The sequence below is a fragment of the Monopterus albus genome, unplaced genomic scaffold, assembly GCF_001952655.1.
Source record: "Monopterus albus unplaced genomic scaffold, M_albus_1.0 scaffold106.1, whole genome shotgun sequence".
Lineage (NCBI taxonomy): Eukaryota > Metazoa > Chordata > Actinopteri > Synbranchiformes > Synbranchidae > Monopterus > Monopterus albus.
Window position 1 is genome coordinate 948,915 of NW_018127986.1, and position 17,828 is coordinate 966,742.

Consider the following 17,828-nt stretch of genomic DNA (forward strand, 5'->3'; position numbering starts at 1 on the left):
GAAAGGAGAAGTGACAGAAAACTTCATCACAGAAACTCTGTGAGGACAGTATAGAAAGGAGGACAACAAAGCAGTGCAGTAAATCCTGCACAGATGCACCCCGATTGCAAGATTATAGGTCTCTACACATAACTACAAGGCATCCCATACAATATAAGAGCCAGTCATTATTGCAGTACACTGTCTGCACCGAGAAACAAAAACAGTTCTTCCCATCTTACCTAATCTATCTGCATCAAATAATGCAAAGCATGTATGCAGCCCTGAATAGGTTGAATAGGCTGTGCACTGAGCCTTCACATCAGTACACATACACCACCCTTTGCCACCTTGAAAAACAGGCATGCCTGAGATAGGCTTGATGAAATATTAATCATCAACATTAAAGACAAATTCCCCAACTGTATATTTCTGGGACATGTAGAAAGATCTATGGGGTTTATCGCAAACGCTAAATATTTGCATAATGGCCTGCATTCTTAACAAAATGGCTTTTATGTTAACCCAATGCTAAGATATGTGATTTATGAATGGAGTGGGTAGAAGGGCTCTGTTTCATCATGGCTCCGAAACTTGCACTAAAGTTTACCATCAATAACCATGACAGTATTAACTTCTCTCTGTGGCGATGATGGAAATGCACTTAAATATGGTGGAATACAGTTAGAGAATATCAATCTACAATATTACTGGCCACTATCATCAATACGCTGCCATGAGTAGAGAATCTTAATGCAGGGGAGGATGTTGAGTCAGGAAAGGTCTCTGATTTACAACGGGGCATGTCTATGCTTTATCACCGCTGCTGTAGAAACTAGCTCCTGTGACTAAATACTCCTTCATTCTTTGTCCCCTCCCTATCATTCTCTCATCACTTTTTCTCCTCTCCATTTTTCATCTTAGAGCCTACATGGTGGTCCACTCATCAGCTCCTCTCTGCTCTTTGTTCTCGTTTTGCTCACAGTCTCCTTTGTGTGTATTTTTTTTCTTCCTACCCTCTCTTTGTACATTTCCTGCTGCGCGTGATGTAGCAGCTCTCTGATGAGCTCCACGGCTGACACATGCTTACTGCCAATGCTAACTCATCATCATAAGATTCTTAATAGCCCCCGGGGCAAATGCTAATGCCAACTCCTCTGCTACCACCTCAAAGAGTCGAGTCTGCTGCACTGCTAAGCACTTTATCTACCCAGCAGGCTCGTACTTTCATCAGAGCTGATAAGAAAGCACACATTCTGAACAATTCACCTGAAGCCATACAGACACCTAGAGAGTTTCTTGATATGAAAACTAGAATGCAGACAAACTGACTCCCTTTTGTCTATCTTTATTTCTCTAAACAAATATGTCTCTGCCACATGAAATAAAACTTCGACTTGAGTCCTGTATTTCTGCCACACAAACTATGAATCAGTTAACTAGAGTATTAAGAGAGTTCAACTAAGTGAGAGTGGACTAAAGGGAAGTGTACTTTGTAACAACACATACATTAAAATCCTGCTTCATTTGTCATGATGTTGCTGAATTTAATCACCGGTCATATAATACATTACAAACAGTTTTTAAATCTTACCTCACTCTTAATAATGACCTTCTGTAATGTAATCATCGTTCTTAATATCACAATCACAACAACAAGCATTAACAATTTGCTGGCTCTAGTTTTCTTGCTAATGAAAGTCAATGATATGGATTAGTTTTTCCGTGTGTGTGTGTGCGTGCACAAGGAAATGAATAAATACCCTTTGCACATCATAACCCTCCCTCACTGTCCTTGTATAAATCTTCCTGTGTAACAACATACCGCACTTTGTTGTAGCCATTTCTTTTCTCTTTACCTCATACCATTATGCCTTCTCTTTCATGTCTTTATCCTTCCCTCTATTCTTTAATATCTTTCTCTTTCTACCCTTTTTTTTTTTTTACTGTTTTTCTAACACACTCTTCATTTCCACCCTCTTGCCTGAACCCTAAACCCTCTCCTCCTTAAAACTGTTGCCCTTTCTTCAGTCCATTATTTGTTGCGACTCACAGTTCTGGAGGTCAGCATGGGAGGGTTGTCATTGATGTCCGTGACAGTGATGATGGCGGTGGCTGTGTTGGAAAGGCCGAAGTTCAGGTTACCCTCCATGTCCGTGGCCTGTACAATGATGGTATACTGAGACAGTTTCTGTAAAAAAAAAAAAAAAACAGAAACAGTCAAAGAAAAAAGAGTGCAGAGTTATTAATCTGTGAAAAGCTTTCTTTTCCCCAAGTGTACAGCAACAGCCACAGACAGTGGCTCCCAGAGGGGAGGGTGGAGTCTGTCATGTTCTATAGTCACTGTACATGGTCATATTTGCAACCCAGCATCGCAAGAATGAAGTCTTTGATTCGACTGAGTTGAAACCTCCTCAGCAGAACACACCCAGACTTCCGACCATCTGAAGGCTGCGCTGTGAAGCGTCCCCATGGGTATGTCATCAAAGAGCCACTGATGGACAGATGTGAAGACAATGATCCAGCTGACAGAGATTAACAGACTATCTATGGAGCAATAATATGAAAGAATGATAAATGCCATTTTGTCTTTTGAAATGTCATTTCACTGGAAGCTGAAACATAGTTCTGCTATTTATAATTTTGTATTTTGGTGTGCTTTGAGCCATGCAGCGCCCTTCCAATTCTCCTTTCTTCAGTCTCTTCTTCTCTATGCCAGCATCCCCTGTCTCTTCTTCTGTCCCACAGTGCAGTTAATGGGCTGCAGGAAGGATGGAACCCAGGAGCCGACTGTCTGAATAATGTGTCTCGTCACCGACATTCCCAATTACATTCCCAGTGTCTCTCTCACCTGCTAATTACCAAGTAAATATACCAATTAGGCCAGGACGCCACATCAGGAGGATTAGACAGCTCCTCTCATCCTGATGCTAGACGAGATGCTGAACTTCAGCCTTGTATATACACTCTCATTGACACCTATTCGTACACACAAGCCCCCACCAACACACAAACATTCACACACCATTTTTCCTCCACATCTTGTTTAGAAGCAGTGCTCACCTGACTGTCCCATCAACATGTGTACAGCATGTACACAACATTTTCACTAATTAGACAAGGGAGTAATTATGTGGCACTCCTCTGAATCTCTCAGCACTGCAGCAACACACACCGCAGTCCTCTGGAGGACTGAGGTCCGTTGCTGTCAACAAGCTCTTTAAAGTCCACTGCAGAGCGGTGGAACGCCTTAGAGAGAATCTGTGTGCATTTATAAAGGAAAGGAAGACATTTCAGAAGTAAAGAACAGACTTGATTTGAGGCTTTCATTTTAACCATGCAAATAATAAACCTTTTTTTTTTTTTCCAGTCTCCCAGTGAGAAATACTGCTGCCACCTCGGCTGTTACACCCGCACATCTAAACCTTTAGCGGCAATGAGAAAAATAAGTATTAAGAGAGTTCAACTAAGAGAGAGTGGACTAAAGGAATAAAGTTTTTAACAACAACAGAAACTCCTGCTTCACTAATTCATTTAGTGATGATATTGCTGAGTTTAACCACCAGTAATATGACACACTGCAAACAGTGCATTACTCTGGACTTTTAATTCTTACCTCACTCGTAATAATGACCTTCTGTAATGTAATCATCATTCTAAATATTGCAATCACAACAACAAGCATTAACAATTTGCTGGCTCTAGTTTTCTTGCTAATGAAAGTCAATGATATAGATTAGTTTCCCTCTCTCGCTCGCTGTTTGTGTGTGTGTGTGGGTGCGTATTCCCTACAAAGAAATGAGTAAGTACCCTTTGTACATCATAACCATCGTGCACTGTCCTTGTGTAAATCTTACCAGTGTAATGACATAACACGGAGCCATAGTCATTTCTTTTCTCCTTTCCTCATTCCATTGCTCCTTTCCTTTTATTCCCTCTTTCATTTCTTAATCAAGCTCTTAAAAGTCCAATAAGAGAGAGTAGTTTGCTGAGGCACAAGAGGAGAGAAGTGGCTGTGTAAATAGATTTTGTGGCACCTTACACCTCCAACACTGCTGCCCAAGGAGGCAACGAAGACACAGAAATTTTCAAAGAGCCAAAGTGCTGAGTAAAAGTAGACCAGGGACGGACTGCAGCATGCTGTGTAGCATCTTCTTGTGAAGTTTATGTACAATATAGAGGCTCAGAATTCTCCTGCAGGGTTTGAAGCTTCTTATCTAGACTCTACAAAAATGTTTACAGGATTACAGAAATATATATTTGTATGCTACGGAAACTGAGTATGTATATTCATAAACACATAACATAACAGTTGCTTCAGAAAGGATTCAGACCCCTTCACTTTTTGCACACATTATTGCCATTTTGCCCTTCGTACACATTCAGCCACCCACAATGACAAAGAGAAAATGTTTTTAGAAATTTCAAATTTAAGAAATGTTCAACTGTATTAAAATTCAAACACCAAAATCTCTTAATTTTATGGAAACATTCCGATCCTTTGCTGTGTCTCTGCAGACTGTGGCCAGATGAATTGTCTTTGCTTTAATTATTATTAAGATGAATCTACAACATGACTGGAGTGTACCTGTGGAAAACTGACCCTATTGAGCATCAAAAGGAATACACCTGTATACTATATATCATCCTACAGCCACAGCCAAGTCTGAATTCTGTGGATCTTCATGATAAATTGTTTGGTGAGGCATAGAGGGCAAGAACATAAAAGCACTTGTAAAGCTGGTGTGTGTTCCCAGTAGCACAGTAGCCTTAGTAATTGTGAAACAGATATTTGGAACCACCAGGGCTCTTCCTAGAGTCGGCTGTCCGGCCAAACTGAGTAACTGGGTGAGAAGGGCCTTGGTGAGGGACGTGACCAAGAACCCAACTGACCCAACAAAGCTTTCTCAGCATGGTGATGGCAGCATTATGCTATTGGGTGCCTCTTAGCAGCATGGACAGAAAGACTGGTCAGAATTGAGGCATGGATGAATGCAGCCAAATACAGAGAGATCTTTGAAGAAAACCTGCTCCAGAGTGCAGTGACCTCAAACTGGGGCAATGATGCATCTTTCAACAGGACAATAACCTGAAGCATACAGTACAGCCAAGACAACACTAGAGCAGCTTCAGGGTAAGTCTCTGACTATCCTTGAGAGGCCCAGCCAAAGGCCAAATTTAAACCCCACTGAAACATCTGTGCAGAGATCTGAAGATGGTGGTTCTCAGATGCTTTGCACCTGATCTGATGAAGCTTGACAGGGCACAGTAAAGTGTGCAAGAAGTGAAGAGCTTTCTGAAGTCGCTGTATATGTGTGAGTCAAGTACCTGTTTTCATGGCTGTGCACATTGTGTGTGCTCTTTTATGTCTGTTTTTGTGAGGACCAAGTTGAATTTAAGACCTAGAGAGTGAAGGCATTTTTATAGGGTGAGGACATTTTGGCTGGTCATCACCACCTCAGCTGGATCCTTGAGTGGTATTTGTTGATTTTATAAGGTCAAAGTTAGAAAAAGGTTTAGCATCCAGGTTTAGTTTAGGTATGTAGTTGTGATGGTTAAAGATCCGAAAGGTTAAATGAAGCACCCTTTCACTTTTCCTACACAGGATACGATCCCATTTACACCTGGCATTAAAATGCAACGTGGATATATGATCTAGATTATGACATCTCTTCATGGGTTTTTGCATTTACAGCTGTTATTAAAAAGCATTCTAGTTTATTCTGTCTTACCATGTTAGGTAGTTGGGGCTGAATTGTCAACAAACATGCTGCCGGTCAACTAAGGCGATATTGGGTAGTCTTTCTGCCAGGCTTGCCTGGTGTGACAGGAAGCGGCAGAGTGAGGTGAGTTTTCATCTAAAAACAAGGCTGGGCAAGTCTGGTCCTTGAGGGCCGCTGCCCTGCTTGTTTTCCAATCAACCCATTCCCTACCCACTGCTGATTACCTGGATCAGGTGTGTTCAGTCAATCAGAAGCTGGAAAATACCAATTCACTGTCTTTCCTCACTCCAGCTTCATCTAAATTGATTACCTACCCTTGCCCGAAACAGGAAAGCAGATAATCCTTATATTTGAGAAGCCTGAACCAGAAAATGTTTAGTGCGTCTGCCTGATTAATGGCCTAAACAATACATTTATGATCAAAGATGCATTTTTTGGATGCATCTTTGCATTGCTTCAGCATTTCAAAGAAATTTCTTGGTAGGCTAAATTTGCTACTCTATCAGTACCACCACTGTTGTAACCTAAGCACTGGATTTTCCCACTGGCGAACCTATGATGTGTGGTTGGAAGCTTCCAGACTGTGTGCTGTGTGACTGTAAACAGGTTGCTGAGGAAAGACATGACTTCTCTCAGTGGTATGATAAATACAGGAAATGAAAAAGAAAAGGTTAGGGGCTAAGGAATGAATTATATCAAGATGAGTCCCCTCAAGAATAGATGTACAAACAAGCTTGTGTGTGCATGCTCAAGGTTTGTCAGAGTTGAATCCTACATACAAATCCACTGTACAGATAAAACAGAGTAAAAATAAGCAGCAGAGGTTCAGTTGAAACATGCTCATCTCTACCTCTCCCTCTGGCACCCTCATATCTCATCCTGCTTCTCTATCGCCATCACTGTCAAATCCACACTAACTTCCTCTAGCCTAATTGTAATACCCCATCTGCACAGCTGAAGTTTTGTTCTATTGCTCCCTTCAGTTTCCATTTTTCCCCTCCATTGTCTGTGTTTCATCAAGTGTAGATGTGATTATATGGCCTTTTGTTTGTCTGACAGGTGTCAAGGGCATTCTATTTCAGATATTTCCACTCTATCTTTACCACACAACAAACACACACAACACAACATGAGCAGCCCACTGCAGCGTGATGTGTTGTTAATAGGTCTGTCACAGGTGACAGTTTGGGAGGATGATCTCTCTCTGAGATTTCTTGCAGAGTTGTCAGTGGCACATCCATGTCGTGAGAATAAACACATTTGGATCTTGTCACAAGTTTTATAGCTCCATAAACAAGGTGACCGCAGATGCAGGAAATGTTCTGTACAACAAAAAAGATCACTTAATGTGTGTGTGTGTGTGTTTGTGTCTGGTGGCAAATGACTGCAAAACATTTCAAAGTTGCATCTCAGAGTGTCATCAGAATAAACAATGCTGTGAGGAACTGTGCTCCATAAACAGTGATAACCTGATCACTCAAACGTTCAGTTTTCTATGGCTAAAATCATTATACAGTCTTTGTGCCGAATGTTTTATATGATTAAACATGAACATTAAAAGCCTTTTGGAAATGCTTTGGCACAGAGAAGACCAACCTCTCGATCCAGACCAGTGGCCACCGTCACAATATCTCCAGTCTCACTGTTGATGGTGAACATGTTGGGAATGGGGCTATGTGGCGTCTGAGACAGGATTCGATAGCGCACCATTCCATTGGCTGTAGTGTTGTCATCGGCATCAAACGCCGACAGGTGCATTACATACGTTCCTGAGGGGAAAAAAAGAATATTTCACAATGTGCAAAACCCAAGCAGGCTGTAGAAAACAAAAGGCAAGTCTAATTGTAGGTGTTTCTGTTTGCTGACTTCATGCTTCTTCTTTATTTGTGGTATTGTTACACTAACATACTGTAATGTGTCACAGATCAACATGTAACATACATTTCAGTGTACAAGAGCAAAGCTAGTATCTGACTCTCCTGGAAAATGTATTGTGTCAGTGCATGTATCAGTGTATTATCACATTGGTCATTGTTTAACACAAATTCCACAATTTACAACACACAATTTGCATATGTTAATTTTTGTTTCATTTTTTTCCTATTTAAATGCACTCTCCTTTTCTTGTTGTCTTATGAAAACACACTGAGAGCCAATTGTACCAGAGTCAAATTCCTTGTGTGTTCAACATACCTGGCCAATAAAGCTGAGTCTGAAAAACATACTGTATAACTGTTCACCAAAATAAATCATACAGTAACATTGTAACAGCAGTACTTTGTGCTATTGTGTCTTTTATTGGACAATTTAAAGCGACACATTACTTCTCTGCTTAATCAGCCATCCTACAAACAGATTATAATGACAGATTTTGCCAAGAGTCACACTGATATTGGTCAATATGTACATAAGTGTGGCTAATAAACCATAAAATGTCCCATAACAGTTTGATAATGCCAGAAGAGAAATGTTGGACACATGCTCCATAAATAATGAATTCAACTACTACGAATAAAAATAAGCACAGACGTACTGTCTATGCAGATATAACAGTGATAGTTTTATGGCTTCAATCGTGCCCCAACCCTAGTCACTTTCAAGTCTCAACTGACAGCTTTATCATTTCCTTGTGCTGTTTTACTGGTTTCATGTTGCACTTTCTGCACTGTAACTGCTGGATAATCGTGTTTCAGACGATATATGTTTGTTTTTCTTGTCATTTTATGTATCTTGTCTCATTTTAACAATGGTTGATCTTAATTTTGTATTAATTTAATAAAGCTACCTTGCCCTAAAATAGCTGGGAACCTGCCCTGTAAATAAAGCAGTTAGCAAAGACATAAAGTATATGCAGACACAGTTCTGTTGCAGAGAATAAGCCACTATCCTTCCATGAATGCACCACTTGTTTGCTTTCCTGCCTCCGCACACTCATATAACTCTGTAGGATCATTGCCTGTCACCCAGTCTCTCTATCTCCCTCTCCTTCTTGCTCTTCCTCCCCTCCCTGGTAGCTGATTCTAATTGCCACAGATAGTGATATCGTGACAGCCCCTGCCCGAGGATAATTGTAACCGCAGCTCCCATTTCAAACTTCATTACATTTCAAAGCAACATTTGTCAATGACTCGGCCAGAGGGAGCACTCTGAAGGCCTCTCAGTGAGACGAGAAAAAAAACTGTGAGGAACAGAGGGAGGGAGAAGAAAAGAGAGAAAGAGAGGACAGGCTCCATATTTGGTTGGATTCCAAGCAGGGTGACTCAGTCCCTCACCCGTCACTTTTTCTCGAGATAGAGGGATAGAGAGAAGGAGATGAAGAATCACAATGTATCACACATCGATGGGGTAATTTCATTAAGCTGCACTCTTAGGGGGTTTAATGTGGACCCTTTGTACAGGCGTCCTAAGCTGTGCCTGACAGGATTAGGTCCCCATAATGGCTCTTTAATTTGCAAACTAATTCAAGTCTGTAATTGCCCTTCCATTGAAACCACTGGAGCTCTAAATTCTAAAACTCTCCTTTTTTATGATTATTGTTCAGTTGAATGTCATGCACACCACAGAGACTTGACTGCTGTGTGGGATGGGGCAACAGCATACAGCATAGCTGACAGAAAGAAAGAAAGACAGAAGGGGAAATGTGCACCTGGACACCTCTTGAGATCACCTCTGATGCAATAAACTCTGGCTCCTCAGGATCACACACACACGCACGCACACAGAGAGTTCATCTCCGTGATTCTACGGCTCTGAGGTTAGACATAAAATGACCCAGTGGTGCTACTGTGTGGTACATTTAATCCTCAGTCTCCTTTCCAGCCTGAGACCCCTCTTTGGTTTATGGTCACTGCTGCAGCCAGCTAAATGAAAAGCTTCTGTAGGAGACAGATTTTCTATCTGTCTGCTACATCAGGGGGAATAGAAAATTCTCTGTTGCTTCAAAGATTCACTGGTGTAGCCAGACTTTTAACGGCACCATTCTCTCCTGATATACTGGCTGCCTGTCTTTGGTCCACTTGTATCCAACGCCATCACCTCTCCACACATTTCTTTAATCTTTTCTAATAAATGCATCTAACCTGTAAGTGCTCCTGCTTCACACATTACTTCTTGTTTTGTTTCTCCCTCTATCCATGTGTGTGTCAGTACCTGGTTTAGAGCCTTCATCTACAGAGCCATTGTAGACCTGGTTTTTGAACTCGGGTCTATTGTCATTCATGTCAATGACAAAGATGTAGAGATCGATGGGGTTCTCCACCTGGTTCCCATTCATGTCTACAGCATGGGCACGCAACTAGAAGACACAAACAACACAAAATAGGAGGTTGGATTATAGCCTGTAATTATTGTGGGAGCAATACAATGAACAAGATTCTATCTGTATTCTCTACAACATTAGTCAACATTTACATCTATCTAGTACATCAAGAGTGTGGTTTCCACTGGGGAAAGATGGCAAATGCACCCCTCCACACACACTTTTCTAAACCATATTATGTGAGCACTAAGCTTTTAGGCGCAGTGGCAAGTGCATAGTTTTATGCAGTGGGGTTTTCTGTTCAGGCAATGCAAGTGTCTGATTGTTGGACCCTGTAGGCACAGACTGACAGGAGGCTCTTAAGACACTAGTCAGGCCTGAAGAAATACTTCAGCCTCCTCAGCATATCTATGGGAGGGAAAAGTACATTTTCATGTACAGGTGAAAGGTCTGTAATTGTGTAACTGTATTATTCAAAGTAATCACACTACAGTTATGGCAAAGATGAGCTGAAAGTTAACACATTTACTGTAGTTTATTTCAGCTATGGTTGTTATATTCTGTATTCATTTTATTTGAAAGATAAATTTGTGGTTAGAGATGTAAATACTATTATCAGAGGTCTCTGTTGTTAGAGATCTAAAGGCACAAATGCCAGTTTAATTATAATGTGTTATTTACTAAATTTATATAAGTTCATGTAAAGAAATAGCATTCATTTGTCTGCATGGTTGAAGGACCCAGGATTATCATTGTTTCACCGCCAATTCTGAAACGAAACAAGCTTCCTTACTCTACCTTTTATCTAATATTTTTAGTTGAAATATGCTCCACAACATGTTTTAATGTAGAGAGATGCTGTCAAAGGCTCCTGTGACCCAGACTCATTGAACAGCCTGGCAGCAGTGCACAGATATTCACTCGAAGGCTTATGAAGGAGCCTCACCCTTCTAACCAATCACAGGCCAGCAAACCCCTTGGTTCCTGCATTAACTGAGACAGCAGACATGATGAGGGTGTACAGCGGAATGTCACGGAGCGGGGAGAGGTGGGAGGAGAGGAACGGGTTGCTTTAAAGTCCCATGCTAGCGCTGGCTTGATTTCCAGAACTTGTTGCTTACAGGTTCCTTCCTATATTTTTAAAATTGGGTGTTATTGCTTCCATTTTAACAGCAAATTTTCAAGTAGTTGTTGGTATATTTGAAAAATCACTTCTTTGTTTCTCTCTTGGGATAGAAGCCCTTTATCTTCTCAATTGATTGCCAACGGTCTCCACTCAGAGAAGTGGACAAAAGGGTGAGACAGCATAAATAAAACACCAAGAAACTGAAAGTGGGTGTTTTTATTCTGCAAGGTGAATAATTTCAAAGCTTCTCTAAGTTGAACAGAACTCTGCACTGTTTTCTGAATTTGGCATTTAGCCCTGCTGATGAACACACTGACTGATAATGTTTACATTACTGAATTATATGGTACAATAGTTTCAGAAGGCCTAAACCTGAATAACAATATTAAGTTGGATAGGAAGTAAAATTCAGGACATTTCTCTTGCTGAGAAATTGTCTCTGCAATCATGTACTTTCTCTTTCACACTTCACACTCCCTACAAGCTTTTATCTTAGCAAAAACCAAAACACGAAACATCTTAGCTTATTGGAAGTTGGATCTATTGTAAAGGCAGTGTTCCTGTTTCAGAATCGCTGTGCTGAATCCCAGGGCTGTCTGGTGTTTGAAAGAGAGTCCAGAAATCTCTTCACTTCCCTCTGACTCCACAAACAGTCAGAGAATCTCAAATTCAGCTGAGCTGTGCTCAGATCAATGGAATCACCAACTAGGATTTCTCACAAAGTTTAGACATGAAGTTATTACTGGAATCAATACATGATGTAGAATGTGTTGAGACTGCTTTCTTATGAAGCCTGGAGGAAAAGTAACAGTAAGAGAACACTACTCCATCACACCTGAATTATCAGGGAAATGTTGAGTTTAAATAAGGAGTGTTTCAATTCCTACTGGTCAAACTAACAGTGGCACTTCAAAATTAACTCCTTGGTTCCTGATAAATCTGTTTTTATTCCCTTCACCTTACCTGAGATGTTTATATCCCTGAACATGACTTATTCTGTGATAATCCTGTCAGCTGGAAGCACCAGAGATGTTTAGCTTATAGTGGGAAAAAAAACCCTAAAGAGAATCCAGATACTATAAACACATCCCGCTCCTAACAACATAGGCTAGTAAATATTTATTCTGTCAAAACCTCAGCAATCAATATCAGGCGAAGGACCCTCTGTTTTTTAATTTTATTTATCAGTTTTTTGACACTAGACATATCCATCTAGAGGAAGACCAAAGGGAGAGGAACAGTAGATTAACAACACTGGAAAGGACTGGAAGAAGAATGAAAATATGTTAGGAGCAGAAAGATGAGAAACTGAAGCATGAGAAGTTTGATTAAAAATAGGGAGGGAATGGTACGCTTTCCATATGGCCATGCCTGATGGGGAATGCGTTACCGGGCTGCAAAAGCACAAGAGCCACAGATGTGAAATAGCCTCTAGGCTCATCGTGGCAGCAAACGGAATAAGCAGCATTCTCTATCGGTCCGGTGAAGATCCTCTTCACGGTCGCCCATCCTCTCCTCTTCATCCTCTGCTTCCACTTTGCACCTCCACATAAATTGTCTTCAGGTCTCCCCGAGGTTAATTTGACTTTACTTTTTTCCACTTCATTGTCTGATCTGTCCTGTACCCAATATCTGTGCGCTGCCATCGCATATCGTATCTCGCTGTGCAGTAACAGGCTAGGAGCCAGGCCCCTTATCTCCACCCACCCTCATCCCTCCATCTCTCATGCACCAACACCCTAATTCAATAACAGCAGGAGTCAGAGATTACCGCCATGTTTAAAGAAGGCAAAATGTAATTCTGGGTCCACATTAAAGTTTATTATCTTGAAAGGCAGGGGGTAGAAAACAGATTGTACCAGGCAGTGCTCAGCATTTGGCAAAGAGGCAGCATCCTGATGGAGATAACAGCAGAGCCAGGAGCTCCAAGGTTTTCTTCCACATAAGAATGCATCTTGTTGCATGACTGGTTTTGAATTTTTTTTTTAAATAAAAAGAACTAGACCCTACCTGTAACTTTGTTCAATCCTTGCATGAAATATGAGGTAAACAATGGAAAGAGCACAAAGTTAAATTCTAATTTTTGTGTGTGTGTAGCAGCTTTCCTGCATAATGTCAGTACATAAAGTCTTCCCTGTCTTAAAGGTTCTTGGACTAAGGAAAGTCATGTTTTATACACAGCAGTTTAATTACTTTTCTTCTCCTCTAACAGCACCTTGTATGAGTGCTCTTTAATTATTAGACTGCAATACCTTTCTCTGTGTGTTTATACATGTCTTGTTTCATCTGGTTTGTCCTTACACTTTGCATTCCACACCAACACTTTTCCTCTGCAACAAACATGGAGTTTAGCTTAAGCAGCCTTTAGCAAACCTCTGCTGTTCTTAACAAATCATCTTATTGATTGGAGATTCATGTGGGGATAAATCTGCTCAGCTTTCACTAAAAGGTTGTGCTTGCCAGCTCACCAGCACTGTAACTCAGACAAGGTACCCATATAAATACAAGGATAGAGACAGGTACAGAGACAGAGAAAACCAGAAACAGAAACTTAAAGTGATAAACCAAGTATGGTTGCTCACTAAATCGAAGCCTTGGGGTTCTCTTTTCATGGCAGCAGAAAGACTAGAGGAACGAGCAAGCTTTTGTAGAAAGTTGACAAGTTTGTGCGCTTTGCCCGACTGTGATGATGTTTCCACGCATAGATCAGAAGCACAAAGATGAAGAGAGAGGCTCAATGAGGTGGAAGTTTCTTTCAAAAAACCTGATCTTATACCAGGGTAGCATGCATCTGTGTATGCTGCATTTGTGCAAGTCGGCTGTACCTGCATAAAGTTGAGCTCCCCCAACTCTGGGCTGTCGCCTTGCTGGGCTCCTTCTTGGTGTGTTCACAATATTGCGAAAAAACGGCTTTTGCACTTGTCTCACTATTGTTGTGTATGTGGTGTGCTGTGCAGGCTCTGCATGGACGTCCGCGGTGCACAGTGTGGAGTGGTGGGTGCGCTCAAAGAACAGATGTGAAACTAGCCTAGTTCTGTTTCAGAATTTCACAAACTGTACAATAACATATGATCCTCATATCAAAATCAGATAAAGACAGACTCACATGGTAAGAAGAGCGATGCTCTCGATCAAGAGGTTTGGTGACGAACATCTTCCCAAGCACAGGATCGATATTGAACACCTCATTGGGTGGTTGATCTGCTCCCACCCCAGTGATGCTATATCTGATTGAGATGTCCTGGTCTTGGTCTGAGCGAATCTGTATTGCAACAAACAAAAAGAGAGAGAATTCAGTCAGTCAAGTGATTATTAATGCCTCATACCGAGTTTCACCAGGCCACACACCTTTCTCTCTTATTGGTTTTGCACTATTCCTTATAACCTAGAAACTAAACTTAAACTCATAGTTGTCAAGACCATTCCACACCTAACGGCACAATACATACTGTGAGGTGTTTATTATTGAAGGACCAGTTTGTGATATAGAATGCTGGAGTTTAATAATTTCCCCTTACACAATTTCAGAAACCTGATATTGCCTACTATTCAGCGGAAACATGCACAGGCACACAAACGCATACAGCCAGGGCATGCACTCTCGCATACACACATATTCATCACAGTTTGGCATTTCTAGCTACCACATACTCAAGAATTCCATTAGTGCTCCCACAGGGAGCGCTATGCATTCTGTTTGGCAGAACTGAACTTCTTCAAAAGAGAAATTTACATTTAAACACTTCGGGGAGGGAGCAATGAAATCAACGTATATTTACTGTTACATTTGACAGTCAGGTAGTGATTTATAAAGACTTGCTGGAGCCATGCTGAGAGTACAGACAGGTTATGAACAAAAATGACAATTAGACAGGAGAGTGAAAACACAAGGTTGTACTGTAATTGCTGTGTAATTAGGGAAGCAACAACAGGCAACATAACAATAAACACATTCTGAGTAGGCAAAAATGGGCCAGAGAGAAAATAACAGTCTCAAACCCAGGGTGCACATGAGAAGAGAATTATTTAATAACTGTGGGAGATGGGAGGCAGAATGTTTTCTGAGAAACAGGATGGTATTTTGGTTCATCTTTCCTTGCCAGACAGACAGCTAATAGGTGCATTAAGTGCACTGCTAGGCCCACGATTTGGACTGAAGTGCTGTGTAATTGGGACTCATCTGGAGGAGGTTTTCAATTTAGTGCCCGAATAGAGTCCAAACTTCCAAGCATCCCATCTCTGTCCATTAACTACATGACAGCCTGTGAACAGCAGTCAGTGTATCAAAATGACTCAGTCACACACTTACTACAGTATGCAGGCATATAATGTACACACACACACATCTGTACTTCTGTCTTTGTGAGGGCAATCATTGACACAATGTATTTCCTAGTCCCTTAGCCCAACCCTAACTGTCACAACTAAATGTCCGACCCCTTATCCAGCCAGCCCTAAAACTAATTGCAATCTTAACCCTAAAACCAAGACTTAACTTTTACACACTTTTGCTCCAAATTGTCCTCACGCCCTTAGCTAAATCAAACGCATTCTCACAATGTGTAACCAGACTAGTATACACACACGCATGCACATGTGTTTCCATTCCTTGTGGGGACTTTACAATGACTTACATTCTTTTCATGGAGATTTACCCTACCCTTAACCATTACCACTACTTGACCAACCCTAACTGGACTCGAACCTTAAATCAAATTATCATTGTAGAATTTAATGATATTCATGGTGGGGACCAGCATGAGCTCCCACAGTGGGAGTGTGTAACAGGTTCCCACAATGTGAGTCCCACGCACACACACAGACACACACACACAGGAATTGTCATCCTTTCTCCTTCTAATCAATGACTATTTCAGTGGAGAGCTTGAGTGCACCTGAAGAATTAGACTGTCCAAAGTTCTCTCCATCTTTCACAACTCGAGGAACCAATTTAGCCACACTTTTGACACACCGCTGAGGAAATAGCTGGAGCAACTAACAAGGACAAGGAAAGGACACAGCATATTAGACAGGTGCCATCCTGACTCTTACTACTGGTGGAATAAAACCTGTCACCGCCGCCAACCCTGCTATTAGCACTATTTTCCTTCTCTTTCACTTCATCGGGATCAACATTGTCTTCAACTCTCATTTGGAAAGATCTGATCGAAGTGTGCCTTTCTAATCAAACACATGATAGGTTGCAGACATATTTGCTATAAGAATGCAAGAGGGAGCTGTCACAACATCCCCCTAATGCTATCTGTGTGTTTTCTTTGGGGAATGGGGGGAGATGAATGTCAAAATGCTCTGCATATCTTTCAGCGAATTACTGCTGACAGCTATGTTAATTAACAAACTGTAGGCATTGACTGCTATTACTTCAAAGAAACTCTTCCCCTTAAACACCAATAAACTAACAAATACCACGCTAACAGCTCAGTTGAACTCTCAGTGTACTGCCGTTACCCTCCTGTATGGGTAAAGCAAAAAGAGCCAAGCACGGTCTCCATCTACGTCACCTGTAGCATTATAAAATGCAAGCAGTTTTTACACATTCGCCTGCCAAACTGTCCCCCTTGATTCATCCCCCTTTTCTCCTCCCCTCTTCTTGTCTGATCATTTCCTCCACCCTCCCTTCTCCTTTTTCTCACTCATCACTACTCTTCCCCTTTCCTCTCCCCTGCTCTCTAATCTCTCTCTTTCTTTTTGCTTCAGGTCTCCGTAGGGACAGAATCCATGCATGAAAAATGAAATTACTTCAATCCGTTGGCCTTGGCAGTGGCATATAAATTCTCACTAGTTAGGAAGTGATAGCTCCCCATAATTCTATTTGGGGTTTCCCCGCCTCCCTGATTTCCCACCCGTTTCCAAGTCATCCTGTTTTTGGGGGTGGGATTCCACAATTATTCCAGCCAATTAGCTCTCCCTCCCACAATGTGTACCTAGACATGTTTAAAACTGTTGAGCAACAGCACCAGAATTGTTATCCTCATTCGTTTGTGTCACATATTTATGCATGGTTGCATGTGTACACATATGAGCATTCAAGTGGGCACAACTTTGCTTTCTCAGCCACTGGAAGATTATATTTACTGTATTCCAATTAATGATTACGCTTGAATATTGTTTCTTCTCCTATTCTCAAACTAGGCTTGTTTGGACAGTTCAGAGATGAGAACAAGGAAAGCGATGACAAACTACAGCTGCCATGATGCCTGGCTCATGATTAATAATGTATGTAATAAATCTGGGGCATAAATACATGGTTATGCATTAAGGAATGCAATAATAGATGTCAAGGAAATGAATCTAGCTGGCATTGCGCGTTATCAGTCTCCACTTTTTACCAGAGAACACTGAGACAGACTGAATGTCATTTCAGTAGTGAGCAGCTCTCACTGTCACTCTGTCATTTTAGCTTCAAAAATGAAAGGAGTGTGTTGGAAAAAGCTCAGCATGAGATGAACATGAAGAGCTTCTCATAACTGCATAAGGACTTTTTATTTTTTTAATGAAAAGAGGGAAACGCTCTCTTGCTATACCACTATCTCACACCTCACACGGGAGCACAGAATAGCACAGCATACACTTAAAATGTCTCAGTTCAGTAATAAATAACAAAGGAATTCATTTTCAAGAAGGCCAAAAATAATCAAAAACTGTTTTCAGCTTTTTCTGTCTTTTTCTTTTGTTCCCTCTGATTATTCTAGTTTTGTTTGTGTGGGTGTATGTGAGTCTA

At 41.1% G+C, this 17,828-nt stretch overlaps 1 protein-coding gene across 1 annotated transcript in view; it reads right to left on the bottom strand.

Annotated features, from left to right (window-relative positions):
• Nucleotides 1-17,828, bottom strand: part of LOC109966095 (cadherin-4-like) — an 82,387-nt gene that overhangs the window by 25,431 nt on the left and 39,128 nt on the right. Inside the window, exons 3-6 of the mRNA XM_020610705.1 lie at nt 14,193-14,348; nt 9,852-9,996; nt 7,299-7,471; nt 2,033-2,170 (exon numbers count right to left, since the gene is read on the bottom strand). Coding sequence (XP_020466361.1) covers nt 2,033-2,170; nt 7,299-7,471; nt 9,852-9,996; nt 14,193-14,348 — 612 coding nt within the window. The remainder of the gene's footprint in view (nt 1-2,032; nt 2,171-7,298; nt 7,472-9,851; nt 9,997-14,192; nt 14,349-17,828) is intronic.